General features: G+C 40.6%; 1 protein-coding gene across 3 annotated transcripts in view; it reads left to right on the top strand.

Moving 5' to 3' along the window:
* pik3c2b (phosphatidylinositol-4-phosphate 3-kinase catalytic subunit type 2 beta) overlaps window positions 1-23,292 on the top strand; it is a 107,231-nt gene that overhangs the window by 49,018 nt on the left and 34,921 nt on the right. For all 3 annotated transcript variants that reach the window (XM_062978514.1, XM_003220408.4, XM_016993265.2), the window contains exons 6-14: window positions 1,281-1,392; window positions 2,229-2,308; window positions 3,049-3,112; window positions 5,852-5,998; window positions 7,274-7,307; window positions 8,753-8,948; window positions 13,015-13,137; window positions 22,547-22,714; window positions 23,121-23,232. In XM_062978514.1, the coding sequence (XP_062834584.1) occupies window positions 1,281-1,392; window positions 2,229-2,308; window positions 3,049-3,112; window positions 5,852-5,998; window positions 7,274-7,307; window positions 8,753-8,948; window positions 13,015-13,137; window positions 22,547-22,714; window positions 23,121-23,232 (1,036 nt within the window). The remainder of the gene's footprint in view (window positions 1-1,280; window positions 1,393-2,228; window positions 2,309-3,048; window positions 3,113-5,851; window positions 5,999-7,273; window positions 7,308-8,752; window positions 8,949-13,014; window positions 13,138-22,546; window positions 22,715-23,120; window positions 23,233-23,292) is intronic.

Here is a 23,292-nt window from a genome sequence, read left to right as displayed (position 1 = left end):
TGAGTTAAAAACATCTCACTTACAAACAACATCTAGTTAAGAATGGGGGTGAGACAACAGAAGTGGGATAAACCTATTCCTGGGGTGGGAAATTCACTCCTAGAAGAGTTATGATGGGAAAAAATGTCTCAGCTGAAGCTTTATCACCAATCCTTGTTTCCATGACAAGCCAAATTTTTCAAAAATCCAATTATCATAAGGACAGAAAGTGTGGTGAAATCTTCTGAACAGGGGCACAGACAGCAAAACAAACACCACAGGGTATTAACCCTTCCCTATGCTATCCAAAGCTAAGAAAAACATATTTTGGGCTGGAGTTACACTTAAAAGATGTACCTGTTCCAAATTACATACAAATTCAACTTGAGAACAAACCTACAGAACCTATGTTGTTCGTAACTTGGGGACTGCCTGTATCCTACAGTTTGACTATGCTTGGGTTGGGATATTGCTGTAGAATAGCACTGAAGGATGTAAATGCACGGGCACTTCCATTTGTGGACTTCTCTAGGTCTTCCAGTGCTCTTGTATGATATGCTTGGTCCGAAAGAATATCACAGAATTGCACTGGAGGACTTAGTGAAACACAAAAACACTTCTGGGGAAATCTTTTTGGTGCATGGAGAAATGCAATGAAATTTTGAAAATGGAGTCAACAGATAAGGGGTTTTACTGTGTTTATTGGTAGCATTTATATTCTATCTTTTGTCCAATGAGTTCAAGACAGCATACTTAAGTCACCTCCTCCCCTTGTTATCCTGTGGGGTAGGCTAGGCTGAGAGAGAGTAATTGGTCCAAAATCATTCAGTGAGCATGGATCAAGAGAAAAAATAACCTGATTCTCCCAAATCCCTATTCAACACTTTTGACCACTGTGATTTTCCATTCTTTGGTACTTTGTTGTTCCTGAAGCTTACAAGCTTTCATTACAATTTTCAGTAGTAGTATTTTTTTGATGATGGGACTGCCTACCTAGTATATATATACACTTGATGAACAACATAATACAATTTTTTTCCAGAAAAATGAAGCCTAACTATGGAATTTTCAGTTAGTTGTTTCCCTGAGGCATTAATCTGAGCCATTACCTGAGTTACTCAATTTGTCCAAGGCTACGAAGATGGAGAGCAGGGATATTTTTGTTCTATGTTATATACTGGATGTCAGAAGCTCTTGGTTGAACAATAAGTTTTACAAATTTTCCTGTCCTGAGTAGTCTTCATATAACAGAAAAATGAAGCTGTTTATTTAAATGTATTTATTTGTTTCCGTCCTTCTAGTAAGCAACCACTGGGAAGTCATGAATATATTCAGCACTGCAGGAAGTTTGACATTGACATCCGGCTGCAATTGATGAAGAGGACGGCTGTACGCACTGACTTGGCAAGGACGGTAAATATACCCATTTGGCATTGAGCATCCAAGGACAAATACATTGCTTCCTAAAGAGGTATTTGTTCTTCCAAAATCAGATTAATGAGGAGAAAAATTCTAAGCATATTTGGAAGCAAGGAGAAACTCTTGTGCTGCTTGTCTTAAAAGAGAGCTGATATAGCCTGATAATATCTCCATTTCTTTTGTTATCTATATTTGCTTTTAGTGTGTTTGTACCATATTGGCAGCAGAACTATACTAGCAATAATGCTGAACATTACTGTCATACACTCTTCATCAACAGAGACAAATGTTGCAAAAGTGGTGCATGTGTGTCTCAGTACATCTTGTTTAGATTCTGAATGTCTTCTATTAGATCTAACGAGGAAAAGAACAAGTAGACGAACATGTAGTTGAATGGGTTGGTGGTGTGAAGATTTTTAAAAACTCATCTGGTTTTTTTGTGAATTTTTATTACGATGTGATGTCAATATTGTCATTATTGTTGTTGTAGTAGATGATACTGTGTTTCAATATTTCCATACATAGAATAATTTGCAAAGCCATTGAAGCCATATTGCTTCAAGAGAACAAGCATAATACATGTCTATTCTGCTTACCATAGATGTCCAATTCTGATTTAGAAAATCTCTAGACTGTTCCTCTAAATAACTCATGTGCTGGGATGGAATTTGGTTTCCATTCTCATATCCTCTTAAATTGATCCAGAAGCCACTTTTTGGTGGAATGCAGAAAGATACAGCAGCATTAAAGAGCACAACCAGCTTGGCACCTCCTGTACCTCAGGCAGAGATATATAGGTTATATTTGAATAATTGCATCCTTTTGTGCAGATGAATGATGACCAAAGTCCTTCTACTCTCAACCACTATGTTCACCTTCAGGAGAGGCCAATCAAGCAAACCATCACCAGGTAAACATGAACAAAGCAGGAGCTTAGCTATGAGGATTAAAGCATTTTTAAATAAAACTATCTTTATTTTGCATTTTGAATATACATATAATTAAAATAGGGTAATGAGGGAGGTGATCGGGATAGTGGGGTAAGGGTGTCCGGATCAGGTTGGGGTAACTAGGAGGAGGTTAGGGGAAAAGGGTTTAGGAAGGTTGGGTAGGGGTTGAGACTTCTGGGTCAACTTCAATGGGTGTTGTGTTATTTCATAGTTCCTTTCACTTTATTCTCCATTTATTTCTTTTCCGGTTTCCAATTTGGAAATTTCCTCTTTCTTTGCAATTGGCTAGGTTTATTTCTCTCCGATCATATATATTCCTTCTTTCTTTTGGCTTAAAGCATTTTTATAGTTTCTGTGGAATAAAATGGATGAGAACTTTTGCACTGGAGCTCTTGATTAAGGCTATTAGGGTTAATGCCACCAGGGTTCTTGGGAAACTTGGTTTTAGTGCTTTGCATATAAATGGTGCCAGCTTCAACCTTCAGTAGCTCCAGATGGGAGTTGGGAAATGTATCTGTCTAGTACCCTGTGGTGCTTCTCCCAGCTAGATCCTAGCTGGGTAGACCAATGGCCCCATACGAATAAGAAACGAAATAGAGGCCTTAACCTTAACATCTTGTTGGTTTTTCCATATAAAGCAAATATGGCTTTTTGTTTCTGCTCTTGGGGCTGAGCTGATTGTTGTTGTTTCTTCCAACAGGCAGGCCTTGAGTCTTCTCTTTGATACCTTCCATAATGAAGTTGATGCATTCCTAGCTGCTGAGGTAAGATTAATGCTGTAGTGGGAATAGGGGAGGGAGAATGGGACAGAGTGGCAAAATTTTAAACGCAGTCCTGAGATCAGGGTTTGGCAAGGCCAGCAGCAGGCTTATTGCAGATTTGATGCCCCCACACAACAGGCAGCCCTCTAACAGGACATTGTTATGGATCCCCAGAGACATTGTTGGGAAATTAAAATGGCTGTGTCAGGGAAAACAAACCTCTTTAAGGAAAATTCAAGGTCTTTCTCTCATGAGAAAATTACTCATTAGTTTGCTTCAAAAGCAAACGCCTGCTTCTTCTCAGAAACGCTAGTTCTCTCCTCTGGTGAGTTATCGCTGCCTTCTTGTCAAACTCATTATCCCTCTCCAGTGTATCAGCTCCCACATCCAAACTAGAATGTCCATCTGGCACCTGGAGATCCGACCTTGAGTGCTGGGAGGAATGTGGTTCACAATGTCTGCTTTCAACCATTCTGTCTCTGGTCCCAGAATCCACTGGGACAAACTCTGGCTGCATCTCAGGCTCAAACGCAGAGTCCTCTGGCAAGGCAGGTACAGGAGCAATCACCGGCTGAATGGGGCAATCTCAGGCTGGGCTACAACACATACACTCATTTTATATGTATATATGGAATAGAGAGAAAATACATTAAGTCTACCTATAAAATACATGCCATACCTGGCTCCCCTCCTCCATCTATCTTATCTAATAGCTCACTGCTTGCTTGTTTACTTCCCCATTCCAGTGGACGATCCTTCTTTGAAAGTCAGATTTCCCAGCATAAGGTGGCCAGCCGCAAGTGTGTTTGGGATTGCAGCCAAGAAGCTGGTCTACATTGTGATACACTCAGAACAGCAAACAGATTGGGTGTAATGAACTAATCCCCAGGTTCTGTTCTTGACAATGTCAGCAGCTTTTGATAGCAAGGTCCTATTCAGCATATCCACTCTTTGTTTCAGTTTCCCTTCCCTTGTGATAAATGCAGTAAAAACATATTTTTGGCTGCTTTTAATGAGAACTTTGTGAAGACTACACCTCTAGTTCCCATAAAGAGCTGTACAGTTTAAATAAATATTTCTGATTAGAAAGTAGAACCTTATTCACCTCTTAATGCAAAGATTTGTATGCATGTTTCCAGGGCCGTGGCCAGAAAAAAATTTCGGGAGGGGTTTGAAAATGGGGGGGGGGTTGAACCCCGGCTACAGACCTGTCAGTATCTGCTTGAGATAGTGCTTGGAGGGATTCTTAATTCTTTGTGTCTCATAGACTTAGCATGCGGATTTGGTTAACCAGTTAAAATTCATGAGTAAACCAGGTTTTTTTTAACCTGAAAAATTTCAGGGGGGGGGGGGTTGAACCCCTAACACACACACACACACCCGGCTACAGGCCTGCATGTTTCTGACAGCGTGTGTTAGAGAGGAGTAAGCATAAGACTTTACACCTACTAAACTGCTGACCTTCCAGTTAAGTTATTTCTCCACCATTAAGGGTACACCTTTATACTTCCATAACATAAGCTTCGGTCAAAGATACAACCAAATCCTACTTTTATTTCCTGTATTCAGTCTGGGAAGTACAGAAATAATATCTGCAGACCTGCTGATATCCATATCTGTGAGGATATATTCCTGAACTTACCATGGAAACAGGAAGCCATGTATAATAGTGAACCCTATTGAAAAGAACAATTTGTTTCAGAAGTTACCATAGAATTGCCTTGGAGGACCTAGAAATTCCCACAGAAATATCCCAGGGGTGATACTATGCTTTATTTCAGTGGAATCATGCCATAGAATTGCCTGGAGGACCTAGAAAATTCCTATAGAGGACATATTTTGTCAGATGTGAATAGGTGAAACCGCAGCTACAGTTCTCACAAGTTATGGGCTTATACTATATGCTAAAATAATTTTCATCTGTCTCATCTGTTTACTGAAGCACGCAAGTCTACTTATGGTGCCATGGAAGCATGGCCTAAGCCTTTCTGGGCTGGAAGTTACTCCATAAAATGCATGGATGGATTGGCAAATTGCACTTACTTTTCTTTCCTTCTCTCTACACTTGACTATTGGTTATAGCTGAACTGCCTGTCTATGCAATAAAGTGAAAGGTGAAGGAATCATTAATGAATTGACTGGAGGAATGGCTAGTTTTAGCTCCCTGCTTTACTTGTAAAAATGCCTCTAAGGCAATGATTCTCAGCCTTTAGTCCTTCTGTTGTTTTTGAGTTCAACTCCCAGGATCTCTCATTATTAACCATGCTGGAAGTTGAAGTGTTAGATTGGATGGCTATGTAGTCCCTTACAACTCTAATATTTTATGAGCCAAACAAAGGTTAGAAGCAACTAATGAACTGGTTGTGATGGTATTTTTACTTTCATTTATCTGATATGTTATCTTTTTATGCCTTACCTAGTGAAGTCCTGGTTGGAGAGCATTCTTTCAATCATATTGATTTTTTGTGAAAAATCTCCTTGTGACGTTATTGGGAGATTTCTTTCCACTATAGGTCCCAGCTTCAGCTGAGGTATTTTTTCCAGCACCAGGAACCACAGGGTGGGGTTAAATTCCCATTCATACCTGCTGAGATCTGGATAATTATCAAATCATCCAGTTGAGACAAACTGCATTATTTTGAAAACTGGAAGTTAAACGCAAAGATGCATTTAATAGCCATGTCTGTTGGCCCCATCTGCTGGTATCTTGAGACATGAGAACTTCTTTTATTCTTCACTCAGGGAGACTTCCAGCTGAAGGCAGAGCGAGTGATCCAATCTGTCATGGCCATTTGCAATGCTTTGGCTGCTGTGGAGTCCCAGGAAATCACAGGAGCCTTAAATCAGCTACCACCTTGTCCGTCTCGCATGCAGCCCAAAATTCAGAAGGTAAGAAGCAGAAATTTGAGGAAGGAAGTTTGGGTTTCTAGTTTGAATACCAAAACCAAAGCTGAAACAATAGGGAGAGCAAATTCAATCTTCCTGTGCTCTATCGTTTACACTTACTTTACACAATAAAATAAGAAATATGTCAGAAAAAGTAGCAAAGCAATTTCCTACTAAGCTTGTTTTGAAAGCAAACTATAAGATAACTGCTTGTCATATATTTTACTGTGTATTTATTGTGTCATGCCTGCAGTTTTACATATTGCAGGAAGCAGTACCATGTATTTAGCAAGTTCACAGTGAACTAGTTTGTTTTGCTGGCTTGCATATATTGCATATACTGCCTTATTGGGAAAATGCAGTAAAGCTGTAGCAGCTTTTCTAATCTGTAGTATGTGAATTCAGCTGAAGATCAGTAACTGAAACTGGGAGTAAGGGCATTGAAAAGAGTGAAGCCTATGTGTGTGTAAACATGCAAAAGACTGCCCTGTTCATTTGCCTTGCTAATGTAAATGAATGCCATGAGTTGAGCAAAAAAGGGACTTGTGAGTTATTCAATCCAGGTTTAGGCAATATTAGTGCTAAAGCTGACTGGCCTAACAGCTGAACCTTCTTCAGCACTGACCAAAGGAAAAGAGTCCACCATCACATTTGAGTGTAATGGGCTATTTTAGAGTAGAATTACTTTTTTGGACTATAATTCCCAATCCTGGCCAAGTTGGTGGGGGATTTGAGAGTTGTAGTTTCCAGTCTCGGGTTCAGAGATGCTGGAGAGGCTTTGTAACATGCACACAGCTCTATCCTCCAAGTGAAGGGAAAGATCAGAGACTTCAGGAACAGTTTATGTTCTCCCATTGCTCTTGCTGCTGATGTGGCTGCTTCACTGCCTGATGCACTGGCCTTGATTAAAACTGGAGCAAAATGTGTGCCACTCTCTCCAATATTTGCTTTCAATGCTCAGCCAATACTAATAAAATATGATAGCTTTTGTTTGTCTCTGTGCATCCAGGGCTCCTTGAAAACGTACATTTGAACCCTGCATGGTCTTTATTTCAGATTATATTTCCATTATCTCCAACTGAACATTTTGTATTTGAAATTCCTAAAAAAATGAAAAAATGTAGCTACTTGCTTTTCTGTCTCATTTGGACTGGCTTGAACTGCTGGGAGGGGAAACACGTTGATGAATGTTATATAAGGCATCTGGCTCAGGGAATTGCTGCCATTTCTGTTTGATTGTCATAAAATATTTCTGTTCTGGTTTTCTTTCCTGAACAGGATCCAAATGTTTTGGCCATGAGAGAAAACAGAGGTAATGATTCCTATTCCCTTGTGCTTGTATGTTGAAGACCTCTTTTCTACATTCCACAGTTCCCTAGAGTGTTTGGTCTGAATCTAAATTATGACATTGTTATTTAATGAGCAGCTCATATTGGTCATTACTATCATAGTGGTATTAATAGTAGCCCTTTAAGTCTTCAATGTAAAATGATTTTCTAGAGTAGAAAAGACTAGATGTCTTAGGTATGCTGAGTCCTCTCAGTTATAATGAATTTTAGGAGCAGATTTTTCAAATAGTGATCACCTCACAGTTCTCATGACCTTAACATAAATGGGAGACCCTTAAACAGAAGCACTTGGGATATGTGTGTGTTCCAAAGATCATAGTCAGTGTAGGGGAAGATGCAATTGCAGTCATTATTATTATTATTATTATTATTATTATTATTATTATTATTATTATTATTATGCCCTGCTTTATCTTTCCCTATGGAGACTCAAAGTGGCTTAACTTAAAAACAGCATATAATTTAAAATATAAAATATGCAAACATTAAAACAGAATTAAATATAAACAGTATTTGAAAATCCAGTTAAAATCTATTAAAACATATTCAAAGTTAAAATGACAGTATCCCCTGACTTGATCTTAAAAACCTTCATCCTTAAAAGCATATCTGAGTAAAAAGGTTTAACCTTAGAAGAGTTTTGAATTCTATTGTGAGGTCTAGGTTCACTGAAATTTTATATAGGTGTTAAGTAATATTTTTGTATGTGTAAGAGATTTACTGGGAGCTCAACTTAGTGGAAAAACTGCAACCCCTCTATTCTGCCTTAGTCAGACCACACCTGGAAGGAATACTGTGTCCAATTCTGGGCACTGCAGTTTAAGGGAGATAGATATTGACAAGCTGGAATGTGTCCAGAGGAGGGCAACTAAAATGATCAAGGGTCTGCTATGAAATGGATTATCTGGGTCCACACTGCCATATAATCCAGTTCAATGTAAATTTTATATAGATAAGACTGCACATTTCAGCCTTTCAGGTTACAGAGCTTGCAAAATATATTCTATTTGCAAGATAAGGCATGGGTCAAGGCTATGTATTCAATTATTTACCATTCTTTGTGCATTTCTCCATATATGGACATACCTGAGTCTTAAGAGGAAGTGTTTTTCTTAGTGTTACACTATCAAACACTCATCTGATGAGATACAGGAAAGAGCTTCTCACATGTCAGGAGAGAGGTTGGATATAAACAAATAAGAAACAAATAAACCAATCTGTAGCATAATATAACTTCTTGTATAGATCCTATTTCATAGTATTTGTAGAACTCATTCTGATCTTCAGTTAACAGCTCTAGAAAGCAAACTTGATAATGAAGCTATGGTCAGAAAGTTGATCCTGTATCCATACTTTGCAGGAGCACACCTAATTCTAAAGTGCTTATGTTGAATCCTCTCCCATACAGAGAAAATTGTGGAAGCTTTGACAGCCTCCATCTTGGATCTAGTGGAACTCTATTGCAACACATTCAATGCAGACTTCCAGACTGTGGCACATGAGAACCGAAAGCATTATCTCTCCCAAGAAGCCTGCCTCCTTTCTTGCCCCCTCTCCTTTACAGTCTACGCCACACATCGTATACCTATCACTTGGGCTGCAAGGTAAGTGCCAGTGTTTTTCCTGTGGCACCTAAAAAGCATCTCAGCATCTGCATTTGAAGTTAAAAAGAAGAGTGTAGACCAGGGATGAGCACTTGTGTTTCTTTAGGGCTTTTTGCGCTGCATTTCCCATGATTCTTTAACAAAGAGCTTGTTACCCAGGACTGCTGGAAGCTGTAGTCCAAGAACATTAGAAGGACTCCAGTTGCCCAGCCTTGCTGTCCATGGATTTTTTTTTGTATCACTTCTGTTTTGATGTTAACACAAGCAGCCCAGTATTGTCTTGAATGAATTTCACTACCTTGTAGTTCTGTCAACCTTTTAGAGCCTGAATTTGTTACGAATTGCTTTCCTAAGTATTTGTCTTCCTTTCCTAAGCATTTAAAGATAACTAATGGGGTAGTTGGAGCCCTCAGTAACGCAGTGGGTAAAAGCACTGAGCTGCTCAACTTGCTGACCAAAAGGTTGGCGGTTACAAATCTTGGGAGTGGGGTGAGCTCCCGCTGTCAGCCCCAGCTTCTGCCAACCTAGCAGTTCGAAAACATGCAAATGTGAGTAGATCAATAGGTACCGCTCTGGCGGGAGGGTAACAGCACTCCATGCCGTCATGCCGGCCACATGACCTTGGAGGTGTCTATGGACAATGCCAGCTCTTCAGGTTACGTAGAAATGGAGATGAGCACTAACCCCCAGAGTCGGACACAACTAGACTTAATGTCAGGAGAAAACCTTTAACCTAATAGGGTAGTTAGGCTGGAGTTGATGGGGATGGAGAGTTACACATTTCCTATACCTTGAATGTTAAATCTGAGTCACCGTATGATGACTGTGAAGTTGATGTACATCCTACACTGTCTGACAAGAACTGGAAGAGAGACATTTGATGTCATGCAATTCGCCCTTAACAATGCTGGTTAGCTCTTTAGAATTCATCCAGAACTAGATCAAAAAAATTTAAAAACCCTTTTAACACATTTCAATTTGAAGGAATGGAACAAGCTGACTGGCTGCAATGGAAGCACTGGGGAAAACCTTTATGAAGAATTTAGCCACTCCCGAGAGCAATGCAGCCTTCGGCCTCCCACCCAATGCTGTGTTTCTAGAGGTTCCCCGAAATGTTTCCACAGCAGAAGCCATTGCTGTAGGGACCCCGCTCTCCAGTGACAGATGGCTGCTTCTCAGCCTGGGCTTATGCCCTCTCAGCCAATGCCTGTTAGTGGAAGGGAATTGCTTAATAGATCCTAGGGACAATAAGACGCCTGGTCAGGGAGGGGACATCCCTTTTGTCAACAGCCTTTGCTTGTGTGTTTGTGTTTCTCTGAAGGCAGGGAGGCAACGTCTGGGAGGCACCCATGGGGAATCCATATCCCTCCGGCAGCAGAAATGTGGGAGGGGGCTGGTTGAGGAGGTGATGGCAACATGAGCCGCCCCCTCCCTCCAGGGACCTCTTGCCTTTGTCTCCCTTTTAATGTATTCCAGGGAGTGAGTGACTCTGAACAAAGGCAGTAGCCTGGGAAATCCAGGCCTGTCCTGACCTTTGCTGCCCTGGAGCCCTCCCTGCATCATCGCTTGGCACCTGTCACATGGCTGACTCTTCTGACAGAGCGCCATGTGATGGCATTCTGCATGGTGTATGGCAACCCAGCTGGTGGGGAGGCACGTCAGGAGAGCAGTTCGTCACCCCCCACCTCCCCACAACAGATATCAGAGGAAAACACACCATGTTTGGAGATAAGGGGAGGGGGCCCTCAAAGTGTGTGTGGGAGAGTAGTTCCCTTCTAGCCTCTCCTTTGATAAAGAATCTGAGATGGAAATGGGTTAAGATCTGTCAGAAAGCAGAAGGAAGGGAGATTCTGTGATCATGCACCCAGATTTGAGTTCAATCAAAGTGAACTTAATTGAGCATAGAAATTAGCTTGATAATCAGGAGCTTCCGGTGGTGTAGTGGACTAAAGCCTCGTGACTCGAAGGTTGGGTTGCTGACCTGAAAGCTGCCAGGTTCGAATCCCACCCGGAGAGAGTGCAGATGAGCTCCCTTTATCAGCTCCAGCTCCATGCGGGGACATGAGAGAAGCCTCCCACAAGGATGGTAAAAACATCAAAAACATCCAGGTGTCCCCTGGGCAACGTCCTTGCAGATGGCCAATTCTCTCACTCCAGAAGCGATTCAAGTTGCTCCTGACACAGAAAAAAAGCTTGATAATCTTGCAAACATACTTTAAAGAGCAGTGTGACTGGTACACCCTCTTTATTCGAATGCTCTTACTCCATGGATTCAAAAAGGAATCCCTAGAATGAGTGTTTCCAAGCTGTTAAAATACATATCCCTACTGTGTTCCCAAGGTGTTGGACTAAAAATCCTCTCATTCCTAGATAACTATGTTATGTTATGGGAGTTGTAATCCATCACTTCTGGGGGACATTGAATTGACATAAATCTCTAAGTTGCAAGATCCATAGAAATCTAAAGGGAAATAAATCTTTGATCTGAGACAGAATATTATTGTCTTCACTAATCAATTTCCTGAAGTCAATGCGTGATGTGTATAATAACTAAATCCAGCTAGGTTTTGAAGAACGTTAAAGTCCTGAGACCTTTACCTGCCCTTTACCTTCCAACTTGATATGTGCTTTACGTATGCAAAGTATATTACTATTCCTTGCATGGGAACTTTATGGTAAGGATAAACAACCTAGAAGCCTTGAGATATGTACAGTTAAAATACTTTCTGATCATTAAAGGATTAGCAAGTGGCACCAATGTAGTCCAAGGCTGGAATCTTGCTAGTGTACTAAGCCAATGTAACTGCATTAGCATAGTCAATGGTATCAGAAGGGAAAAAAAAGCTATGGGCATGGCAACAATAAATAAGTAAAGCATTGGAGAAAGAGGATGCTTGGATTCAGCAGATCATGTCTGCCCTGGCCTAGCATCTCTGTCTCTGAGGAAAGTTAAACTGCTGAAAACTGTCTCAAAACATATGGAGGACGTGTTTCCCAAAAGCTGCTGTGTGGTAATATGTGTTTGTTTATTTATTTGTTTATTTTTGCATACATTTGTATCCCATTCTTCTCACTCGGGGGGGGGGGGGGACGCACTCAGGGCGACTTCACAACCGGCAGTCATTAAATGCCAAAAATAAATAGTCATAAAAACAATACCATTAAAAACAGATTGTTAAACATCAATTATAAAAACATCATTTAAAAATTGCACAAGTCTAAATTACTATTACCATTCCTTATTCGTTGTTGCTTTTACACCATCTTTGTACTTGACACTTTCAAAGAAGAGGAAGACAGATCTCCTTCCAAAGTGGTTTGCTATCTGAAAACAAAATCACGATATAACAGAGGAAGAAGAGGGAAACAGACACTGGAAGTTTGGGCAGGGGGAACAATTTGTTATATTTAAACCTAGTAAAGAGGTGTTACAATAGATTAGGTTACAGTACATAAAAATATTTTCCCGTTTGGTGTGTTGTTTTCCATCTCAATGCCAGTTACAATAGATCAAAATGGAAACATAATATTTCCTCTTAAGATTTTGTTGGAACAACTAAAACAGAACAGATACTTAATCCCCACTCCTCAACTGTCTGTCCATCTCTTCTCATTCCTTCAAAATAAGTCCAGATGAAAAGACTTAATGGTGCTTCAGAAAGATAGCATGAGCTCTGGTGAATCTAAATTTGAGAAGGAGCTTTGTAGATGATAGTCATACACCAAATCGGGACACCCTTGGCTTCCAGACAAAGCTTTGTATATATTATAAACCAGGTTTGAACCATCTGGGATTTGCTTGCCATTCATTCAGTCCTCTTGTGGTGTGGGGGTGGGGTTTAAAAAAGCTGTTCCATACTTGGGATTAAAACAGATTTCCAACAGTGAATCAGCTTCTCTGTTTGAACTAAATCCAAATATTTCTTTCATGTTTTTCTTCTGCACTGAAGGACAGCAGGATGATTCCAGTTTCTGCATTCAAATGTCTGAAACTGAGTTCCTACCTTTTAGTCCCATCTTGCCTTTTTATATCATTGTCCCTCTCTTTTCTAATTTCTTTTTGCAGCTATGAAGATTTCTACCTTTCCTGCTCGCTCAGCCATGGTGGCAAAGAGCTCTGCAGCCCCTTACAAACTCGAAAAGCTCATGTATACAAGTATCTCTTCCACCTTATCATCTGGGACCAACAGTAAGACATCTATTCATTTATCAATATTAGGGTGGAGAAAAAGAGAAAGATTGATTTTATTTTATTTTTTGCGTAGGGGAGAAATGGTTTGCAGTTCTGAGAAGGATAGTGTTCAAGTAAAGAAGGGTTAACAGTAAATATATATTTTTATGTCAATGGGTAAAATAAATATATGTAAAAGTTGTTTTTTAAGCAGGAGGCTCATTTTACATGCAGAGTTTGCAGGCTTAATTCCAGATAGCAGGCTCAGCCATATTATAAGGTAAAGTGATGTGGTCATTTCTGACAGCAGATGCAAGGAGAAAGTATCAACCAGATGTTTGAGCAAAGAATTGTGGGTTTTGTATCCAGTTCTGTGCTTCATAAGCAAACCTGCTGCCTTTAGGTATAGTGATGGAAATTGTTCTATCACCCATGTTGAAAAAAGCCCCAGCTGCCAATCTTGTTGTACATATAATGAAACAGGTAAGTTGCAATCAAATTCTTTCTCCAGGTCGCAAAATGTCTTTGGTTGGCAGGGGCCAGGTGGAGCTGGTCCTCCTTTCTGAAAACTTGGACAGTTATTGGAAATTAATTTTAATAATGTGAAGTAGATAAGTCAGTGGACTATCCTGGTATGTTCTGTTTTTCAGCTTTCTTTTCAGATCTTGAAAATGTTACTATTTTGGTCATTGGCCATGATGGTTGAGAGATTCTGGGTGCTGTACTCCAAACAAAACCAAGCTCTGTTTCTGGGCATGTGCATATAATCTGTGAATGTGTTAAACTCTCTGTCTGGTGTGAGGTTGAGAAAAAGACTGAGAGAAAAGAAGAATATTCCATAGAAAGCAGACACCAAAAGCTAGTACAATTGCAAAATAGCTGTGGATAGGGATAGGCGAGTATTGTATGACTGAGAGTGGAGTAGTGTAGTGGACTATAGTTCTGGAGACCAAGGTTCAAAATGCTCAGCTATGGAATCCCTTGGATGACCTTGGGCAAGTCACACACTTTCTTAGCCTGAAAGGATGGCAAAGGTGAAACTACTCTGAACAAATCTTATTAAGAAACTCCATGGTAAGATTGTCTCAGGTTCACCATCAGTTGTAACTTGAAGGCATATGAAATACAACACACAATACAATAGCTATGGAGTCCAGAAGGAGCAGCCTGTCAGAGCTGCTGTTCACTATCTAAATCAGTTTCCTTGTTTTGCTTAACATTGGAGTCAGTCCTGAGTAACAGTAATGTTAGACCAACTTTTGTGTGTGTGTGTGTTTTTTTCAATTGACCTATACTCTAATATGGATTTTGGAATTTGTATGGCCAATATGACTACTGCACCTTTTTGCAGATCATACATAAAGACCCTTTTGGCACAGATGGGAAAATTCCAAGGGTCCAGGAGTCAATTTTCTGCCCCCAGTACTGAACTTGGGTTGTACCTAGGGACAGCCCTAGGTAATTTTCAAGTGTAAGTGAACAGAATTTTGGTGCCCCCCCCCCCAAACCAATCATTGAAAAATAAAAGCGTTGGATAAGCGAAAATGTTGGATAATAAGGAGGGATTAAGGAAAAGCTTATTACACATCAAATTACATTATGATTTTACAAATAAAGCACCAAAACAACATGTTTTACAACAAATCAACAGAAAAAGCAGTTCAATACATGGTAATGTTACGTACGAATTACTATATTTGCGAATTTTGCACCAAACATTGAACAAGGATATAGGGCAGTGTGGACTCAGATAACCCAGTTCAAAGCAAATATTGTGGGTTATTCTGCTTTGATATTCTGGGTTATATGGTTGTGTGGAAGAGCCCTGAGGATCCTTAGGAATCCATAGCCATTAAAAAGCCAACGAAGGGGAATCTGGCCCCCGGTATTAAAAAAAACTCTAAAATCAGGACAGTAAATAAAGAACAACACTCTGAAAATGGGAAATCCAGACAGTAAACAATCAGGGCCAGCTAACACCTCCCAACCAAGGGTGCCTCCAGGGAGGAAGCAGCCAGGCTTTGAATCTGCAAGGCCATTAAATGCTAATCAAGCTGACTAATTGCAACATTCACACTATCCTCAAACAGACAAAAGCTCTTTCTCCCACCCTGGACTTTCCACAGATAAATAAATCCCACTTACCTAGCTTCCAACAGACCTCACAACCTCTTAGGATGCCTGCCATAGGTGTGGATTAACCATCAGGAGAGAAAGCTTCTGGAACATGGCCACGCAGCCCAGAGATCTGGCCTTGGGGGCGAAGGTAGGCCAGGCCAGGCCGCGGAGGCGGGCCAGGCTGCACCCGCGGAAGGAGAGAAAGGCCACACCTGTGCAGAGGGCGCTGCTTTGTCCCCGTCGCCTCCGCCTATTCTGCCTCCTCTTCTCGACGGCAGTGACTTCTGGGGAGGGGGTGGAGGTCGGTGGCTGCAAAGGGGGCGAGGGAGCCAGGGAGGGGGAGAAAGGCAGGCTGCGTCCTTCCGACTCATGGCGCCTTCAGCAACCGCATAGTTTGCCTAACGGTTGAACCGCCCCTGGTTGTACCAGCCCTCAAAATGCATCCCAGAAAGAAATCTAAAATGAGAAGTGGTCAAATATTTATTTCCAGATTCAATGTTTAGGGTTTCAAGAACAGAACAGGTTTTCCGCTTTCCTACCCTGTGTCTGCTGGTGAACCCTGTGCTGTTTAAAAAGGGGGAGATTAATGTCTATAAATACAAGAAAGGAACATATGGCGAGGAATCTTGCTTGCCTGTGTCTTCCTGGCATGTTTCCATTTTCTTTTCCTACTCAGTGGGGGTTCCCATGGTGGGAGTGTGAGAAACATGTCTACTATGCTGCAAAGGGTGACTCATCTCTTACTGCTTTTGTGACTCCACAGAAAAGCCCTGCATGGCTGGGCAGATCCTCGCCCTACCCCATGGACAGAAGTTTGAATCTGAGAACCTGACAAAATAACTTCCGTAGGGTGTCATATTACAAAGGAGGAGATGGGTGTGCTCCTCTCTCAACCCAGTACACTATCTTCTCTCTCCGTGTGTATTGATATATATCTATGTGCACATATTTATTCTTTAATACACACACATACTTAAATATACACATATATACCTGTGAAACAGTAAATGGAAGGGGGAAGGGAACCTGATCCTAAAATAACCCAGGGAGCAGGAAAGCTGCTAGCCTCTCCTACTCCGATTACACTAGGAATTTTTACGATGCCAGCAGAAAGAGGGGTGGAACAAAGATAATTTTAGACGCTGTCTGTCCCACACAGCGAAGCAACGTGGCGAATGTTCCCTAAACTCTTGGAGTTTAATGTGTAATTCAATGTACTAAGATGGAACAAAGTTTAGAGTGGGAAAACCTTAACAAGGAGTTCACCATTGTAGCTGTTTCCAAAGGGCCATAGCTAGCTGTAAGGAAGACTTTCAGGCATGGGAGATTTGTACAGCACCCTTGGACTATCTCTGTGCCGGTATGGGGTTGCACTGATCAGGCACACTCTCCAGCTCTGCTAACGCTACAGGATCAACAAAGGATCCTGCTGATTTCACATCTTTTAAGGTGGTGGCTATAGAAAGGGAAACACCCCTTGAACAAGGTCAGTGTATGTGTGTGTTTCACCTCCCCTTTCTTCTCTTAATTGTAAGGTTTTTCCCCTCCCATCCAGTTAGAGAAACTCCAGATGGAAATTTGGGAGGCCGGGCAGTTGCATTTCTCCTTGCAACTGGAGACATCCTTGTGAACCCACATCTGAATCCAATAGCACTGAAGTTTAGTTCCATAGCCTGGTCCTTTTTGCCATAGCTCAGACTTGGAAAGACAATGTCTTAATATTAATAAATTACTAATGTTATTAAGATGTATAATTACTATTGCATAAAGTATTTCAAAATGCATGCCATTTTTTTCAACATTAAGTAATGCATAGTTATTAGAGGGAAAAGCTTCAAGGAAAGAATTTAAAGTATTTTTCTGTCTTTCTGTCAAGCTATGCAAATCCACATGCTGTTTGTAAGTTACTAAATTTGGCATGTTACATAAAGAGAACAAAGTGAAAAGCACAGAAAGGGTTTCAACTGAATCTGTCAGTGATTTCAGGTTATCACCTGAACAAGCACTTCCTCTTTTAATGTATGTTGCTGCATGGTACACTTTTATAAACTGTTTTTGACCAACTTGATATTTAAATTAAGGTTGAAATCGCAAATATATTTGTTGAAGCTGTGTTTCATAGTCAGAGATTTTTTACTGGCATGACCTTAAGTTCAACAGGACATGCACTTAACTGACTAGTTGTGACTGGGTTACTGCTGATCCATTCCTTGGCCAGCATCCTCTTAGTGACGTACACATATCTAAGTTGAATTAGACAAGTAGAGTGATTTTTTTAAACAATGGGCAACAGTAATATCTAACTGACAATGGTGTAAGTGGAATTGTACTTTGTACATTCAGTAGCACATTAAGATGAGCATGTGAATGTGGATTAATTTGTGCATTGAGTTGTCAGTCATGCTCATTGAACATTGATCCACATAGATTCTGCTATGTTGGTATTAAGTATAGGGGTGGTGTACAGTAACTCAGGATGTAGCTAAACTATAGCATTAATGCAGTTTAACAACACATTAACAGCCATGGTTCCACTCTATAAAACCTAGGATCTGCATTTTGGTGATGCCTAGCACTCTTCAGCAAAAAAGCTAAAATCCTTGTATAACTACAACCCCTGTGATCCCATAGCATTGAGCCATAGTAGTCAAAGTGATGTCAAAATGTATTAAATCTATAGTGCTCCCTCAGTCAACAGATGTAGGATCTCAAATCTCATCTATAAGACTGAAATAATATTGATTTTGGTATGAAAGCAAATAAAATAAACTATAAAGAGTTCCTATATTTTATGAACATAAATTGAATATATATTGATTTGAGGATAATGATCACATTTGTGCACTAAACTCCTTTTATTTATATGACATGCCCCAATAATAATAATAAAACTTTATTTGTAATCCGCCCTATCTCCCCAGGGTGACACAGGGCAGTTTCTAAACAAAAAGTGGCAAATATTCAATGCCATAATAAAAAACAAACAGACAAACCAAATCAAAACAATAAGTGAAACAACATCAATACAAACATATAATAACTAGCCAAAAATAAGTGCTTAAATAAACATAATGAATCCCATCACACACATTTTCAACATAATAAAATCTAAACAACTAAAATGCATTAAAAGTATAGAATAGTTTATAGCAATCAACAGAGCCAGGGTGGGTTTCCAGTATCCAAGTGAGGTTGTATATTAAGATGTTCTAGTCCTTCTCTCCATAGGCTAGAGCTCATAATTGGGTTTTCAGAAGTTTTTTTTAAAGGAAAGGAGAGAGGGGGCCATTTTTATTTCCTTGGAGAGGAAGTTCCAGAGGCGGGGGACAATCACAGAGAAAGCCCCCTTCTCTCATTCCCACCAACTGCACTTGAGACGATGGTGGGATGGGAACAGGGCCTCCTCCGCTGACCGCAGCACCCGTGTTGGTTTATATATGGAGATGTGCTTTTCCAAATAGCCTGGGCTGTAACCCTACAGTTATAAATTCAATGAATTTGTAATAGAGGGCTGCTGGCTCAGCTGCCCACCTTTCCTCAAAATCAATACATAGTAGAGTTTAGAAGTGGTAAACTAGATAAGAAAGTCTGCATATAATTTTCACATAAATGTTGACTTACAGTTAATTCATTGGGTCTGTTCTAGTTAGGCCAAGATATATTCATAATGGGCATGCATGCAGCAAGGGTCTAACTGCTATTGGACTGGTAGGGGTATTGCCCCTGGCCCTCCTTCCACCAGTGGGGACCTCCTGTCACCAACTTCTCTGCCCCATATCCTTGCCTGACAGACAAGATAAGAGTTGTAATTATATCCTGAAGGCCTGTTAGTATTTCCTTCCCCCAGGCACCAAGCTATGCTTCTGGCATGCAATTTCCTTTTTGCCACTGAACTGCTGCTTGTATTGTATATTCCTTGATCACCTTCTTCCGAGTAGATTGTCTGTATAAAGAATCACTCTTTTCCTTTTTTGCCAGGAGTGATTTGAGCCAAAGTCTTATGTGTCCTCTTGTATATTTCTTTGATTGCCTTGCAGATAAAGAAACAATATTATGTTGGGCAGAAAATGAAAGGTGTCTTAGACTGATATCCTGTTCTGTCTTTCTTTCTTTCTTTCTTTCTTTCTTTCTTTCTTTCTTTCTTCACTATGCAAAAGAAGAAATGAAATGCACACATGCTGATTTATAGACTAAACAGCACCATTACTGAGAAAAAATAGGATTTGGGAATGACTGATTACTTGGTTACACTTGTACATCAAGGACAGCTTGAAGAAGCCCTCTAAGTCTAGCTTGCCATTTAAAATTTAAGGTGCATTATCAGTAATTTAAAGCAGCACTCCTTGACACCATATAGCTGGTGTTTATTTCAGAGTGGTGATTGAAAGAGTGCCAGGGAACTTTTACTGAGATCTTACTGAATACTACCGTATAGTGATTGGATCATGGATGTGAAACACAGATATCATGATATTTGTTCATGCTCTCCCTTCCCTGTATGTATCTAGCCAATTCTGACTCATGATTATTGCCTGTGCTATGTGGTTGAAAGTTTTAAATTTCTTTCAGTCATGCAAAACAAAAATGAAGGAGAGTAGAAGGGGAGTATGTTTGTCTCTTCAGGTCATCGGTTGACTTCAACGTCATGGGTTTTTCTTAGACAAGGAATACTCACAGGTGGTTTGTAATTATTACCTCTGAAGTGTAGCCTGCATCACCTGGTGTTCATTGGCAATCTCCCATCTAAGTATTAGCAAGAGATAATCCTGCTTAACTTCCAAGATAAGATGGAATGTAGTGCTTTTCAACTTCCAGAAATCCCAGCCATCTTACCAGCTGTTAGGAATTGTGGGAGCTGAAGTCTAAAACACCTGGGGAACCAAAGGTTAGGAACCATTGCTTTAGAGTATTTACATAATGGAAGAGAGGAACATAAATGTGGAGCTAACAGGATCTGAGCTATGATGAACTTATTCAAAGGAAGCTACACTGTTGCCCTTCCACCAGCAGGCAAATACCTCTTATGGCAGGATTCTTTGAGCAACTGACTGCTGAGAAAGGACTCATTTACCAAATAGGTGTTAACTTTTTTTTGGTTTCTTTATTAATGTTTTAATTTTAAATTTGTGTAAGTTTTAATTGTATTTTTAATTCAAGCTTACTCAGGACTTTCTTTGAGTCCCATTTTTGGGAGCAAGGATGGATACATATCCAACAAATAAGTTTATTCTTTTGTTGTTATGTTCCTTGAAGTCTTTTCTGACTTCTAGCAACCCTAAGATGGCCCTATCATGGGGCTTTCATGGCAAGATTTTCTCAAAGTGGGTTTGTTTTTGCCTGCCTCTGAGGCTGATAGAATGCAGTTTGTCCAAGGCATTCAGGGCCTCATCACAAAGATCAGGCAGAGCATCCCAGTTTGCCTGGCATTGCGGTGAAAGGAGAGGGGCAGTGTGGTGAATTTGTTGCCCTATGTGCAGCTCCCTTGGTGACGCTTTCCCCATCACACGGGGGAAGCTTCACCCTCCCAGAGAGGACCTGTGCTGGCTTGGCTCCATTGGAAGCCTCCCATGTTGTGGGAAAGCCTCCAGTAGCACTTTCACCCTGGTTGGAGGCTCTGTCCAGAAGACGGGGTGAAAACATCCTAGGATGCTAAATTCCCCCATCTGATGAGGTCATCAGTGAGTTTCCCTGACTGAGCTCACATTCAAACCCTGGTCTCCAGATTTGTAGGCCAGTGTTCAAATCACTACGCCACAATGGCTCTAATGATAGGTAGACAACTTATATTGTGGATGGGAAAGGTGCAGCCTAGCCCCTTTTTATAGTTTTACAACCTTCCAAGGTTCCCATCACCCATGACTGTTAAAGACTTCAGGAAGTAGAGTGACAATATTTCACACTACATTGTTACATACATAGTTATAGTGCAAGAATTTTTCTTTAACTGCCATGGATCCATTCTATGAAATCTCAGGATTGGCAGTTTAGGGAGGGCATTTGTGAACTCTCAGCCAGAGAGCTCTCTGGTACCAGATTAGAAATCCCAGGATAAAGTTTTTGCAGTTAAAATGGAATCATAGTTTTATATATAACTAGCTTGAGTACCCAGCAGTGCCCGGGTTATTTGAAAAGGACCTTGTTTATTTTGGGAAGTTAGGTAATATCAGTTTGGTCATATGTTATGCTGTGTCTTAGATAAAACGCAATCTTTCCTGTTGTTTTTTTATGAATGCTCCCATTGGAAAATGAATAAGGATGTGGGTGAACTACAATTCCCAAAAATCTTGAGTCAATCCTCCCCAAACTAGGCCTGTATTCCCAATTGGCCATGTTGAATTTGTGTGCCAAATTTGATCCAGATTCATCATCAAATGTTTTCAGTCTTCTCTGAATACAGATGAACTATAACTCCTGGATATCAAGGTCAATCACCCCCAAACCCCGCCAGTATGCACAGTTGGCTGTGTTGGGCCTGTGTGCCAAGTTACTTCCAGGTCCATCGTTGGTGGGGTTCAGAGTGCTCTTAGATTGCAGGTGAACTATTCATCCCAGTGCCTACAACTCCTATAAACCAAGGTCAGTTCTCCCCAAACCTGGTCCTGGGGGCTCTGCGTACCAAATGTGGTCCAGACCCATTGTCAGTGGGGGTCAGAATGCTGTTGTTCGATGCAGGGTGAACTACAACTTCCATCCTGCTGAGTCAGTCCACTAAACCCCTGTTCAGTTGCTGATCAATTCTTCTGTTAGCTGTATGCCATAGGAAAGGGTAGAAAAGGGTTAAGGGAGATGCAGTGGGTAGGGTCATGCAAATTCCACACCAATGGAGAAAGAAAGGAACCCTGGGATGTGTAACCTGCAATGTCCTTGGAGGGAGTGACTTGGTGGCTCCTCAGCACTGGGAACTATAGCCTGCTTGTGGAAGCAGGAGGCTGTCTAAGTGAACACCTCTGCCACATACACACATACATATTTTCCACTTTTATTATGTGTATAGATATGAAAGACTCATGAGTGAGAGCACAAAAACAGAAATCAGCATCTATTTCCTTTACAAGTTTCCAATCCTTATACTTTAGTGTTTCTTTGACTGTATTTAAAGTTTCTGATCCTCAGGAATAAAATAGAAATCAAAGCTTCATAGGATTGCTGCGTTGGCAAATGTGATAACTATTTTAGAAGACCTTCATGAAACGATTACTTTAGAAGACCCTGCCTATTGAAAGCATTACAGTATAAATCAAAGCATTGCTTCTTAGAGGGAAATAGCTTGATGCTGTTATTGTAACACATTCACTTTAACCTCTTCCAGGATCTGTTTCCCAATTCAAGTGAACCGCCTACCACGAGAGACCCTCCTGACTGCCACGCTCTATGCCATTCCAGTCCCACCTCCAGGGAGCTCTTCAGAGGCAAACAAGCAGCGCCGAGTCCCTGAGGCTTTGGGCTGGGTCACCACTCCGCTCTTCAACTTTCGGAAGTATGTATGCCAACTTCTATCACTTCTATGGAGGAAAATTTATAAATAATATATAGTGTAGCTTTCCATGATGTATTTTTTCGAATGAATTCCAGCAGAGTAGCTATTTTATTGTGTTAACACAGAGAAAAAAAAGGTCTTCTTGAACCCTATACATTAATTGACTTCTTGTGGCATAAGCTTTTGTGTGCTATTTTTTTTACATGGGTTCCATCCCCAAGATATCCCTTTATGTACTTACATAGTAATACAGGTATTCCAGAATCTGAAATCCAAAATACCTCTGGCCCCAAGGATTTCAGATAAGGGATACTTAATCTGTACTGCTTTTGCTTACTGAAACTTTATTCTTAATTAGTACAGGGGTCTGAATTCATTTTTATTTCTTGTTTTTTAATTGATACAGGGTCCTGACTTGTGGACGGAAACTCCTAGGTTTGTGGCCAGCAACTCAAGGCTCCCCTAGTGCAAGATCAAGTGCTCCCAATTTCAACCAGCCTGACAGTGTTATTCTGCAGGTGAGTTTCAGCTTTATGCTCTATGGTGGGAGATGGAAGGAAATCACAGTATTATGCCGA

This window comes from Anolis carolinensis, chromosome 4 (assembly GCF_035594765.1).
Source record: "Anolis carolinensis isolate JA03-04 chromosome 4, rAnoCar3.1.pri, whole genome shotgun sequence".
Lineage (NCBI taxonomy): Eukaryota > Metazoa > Chordata > Lepidosauria > Squamata > Dactyloidae > Anolis > Anolis carolinensis.
The sequence above is the reverse complement of the archived record's forward strand: the minus strand, read 5'-3'. Positions and strand labels throughout refer to the sequence as shown.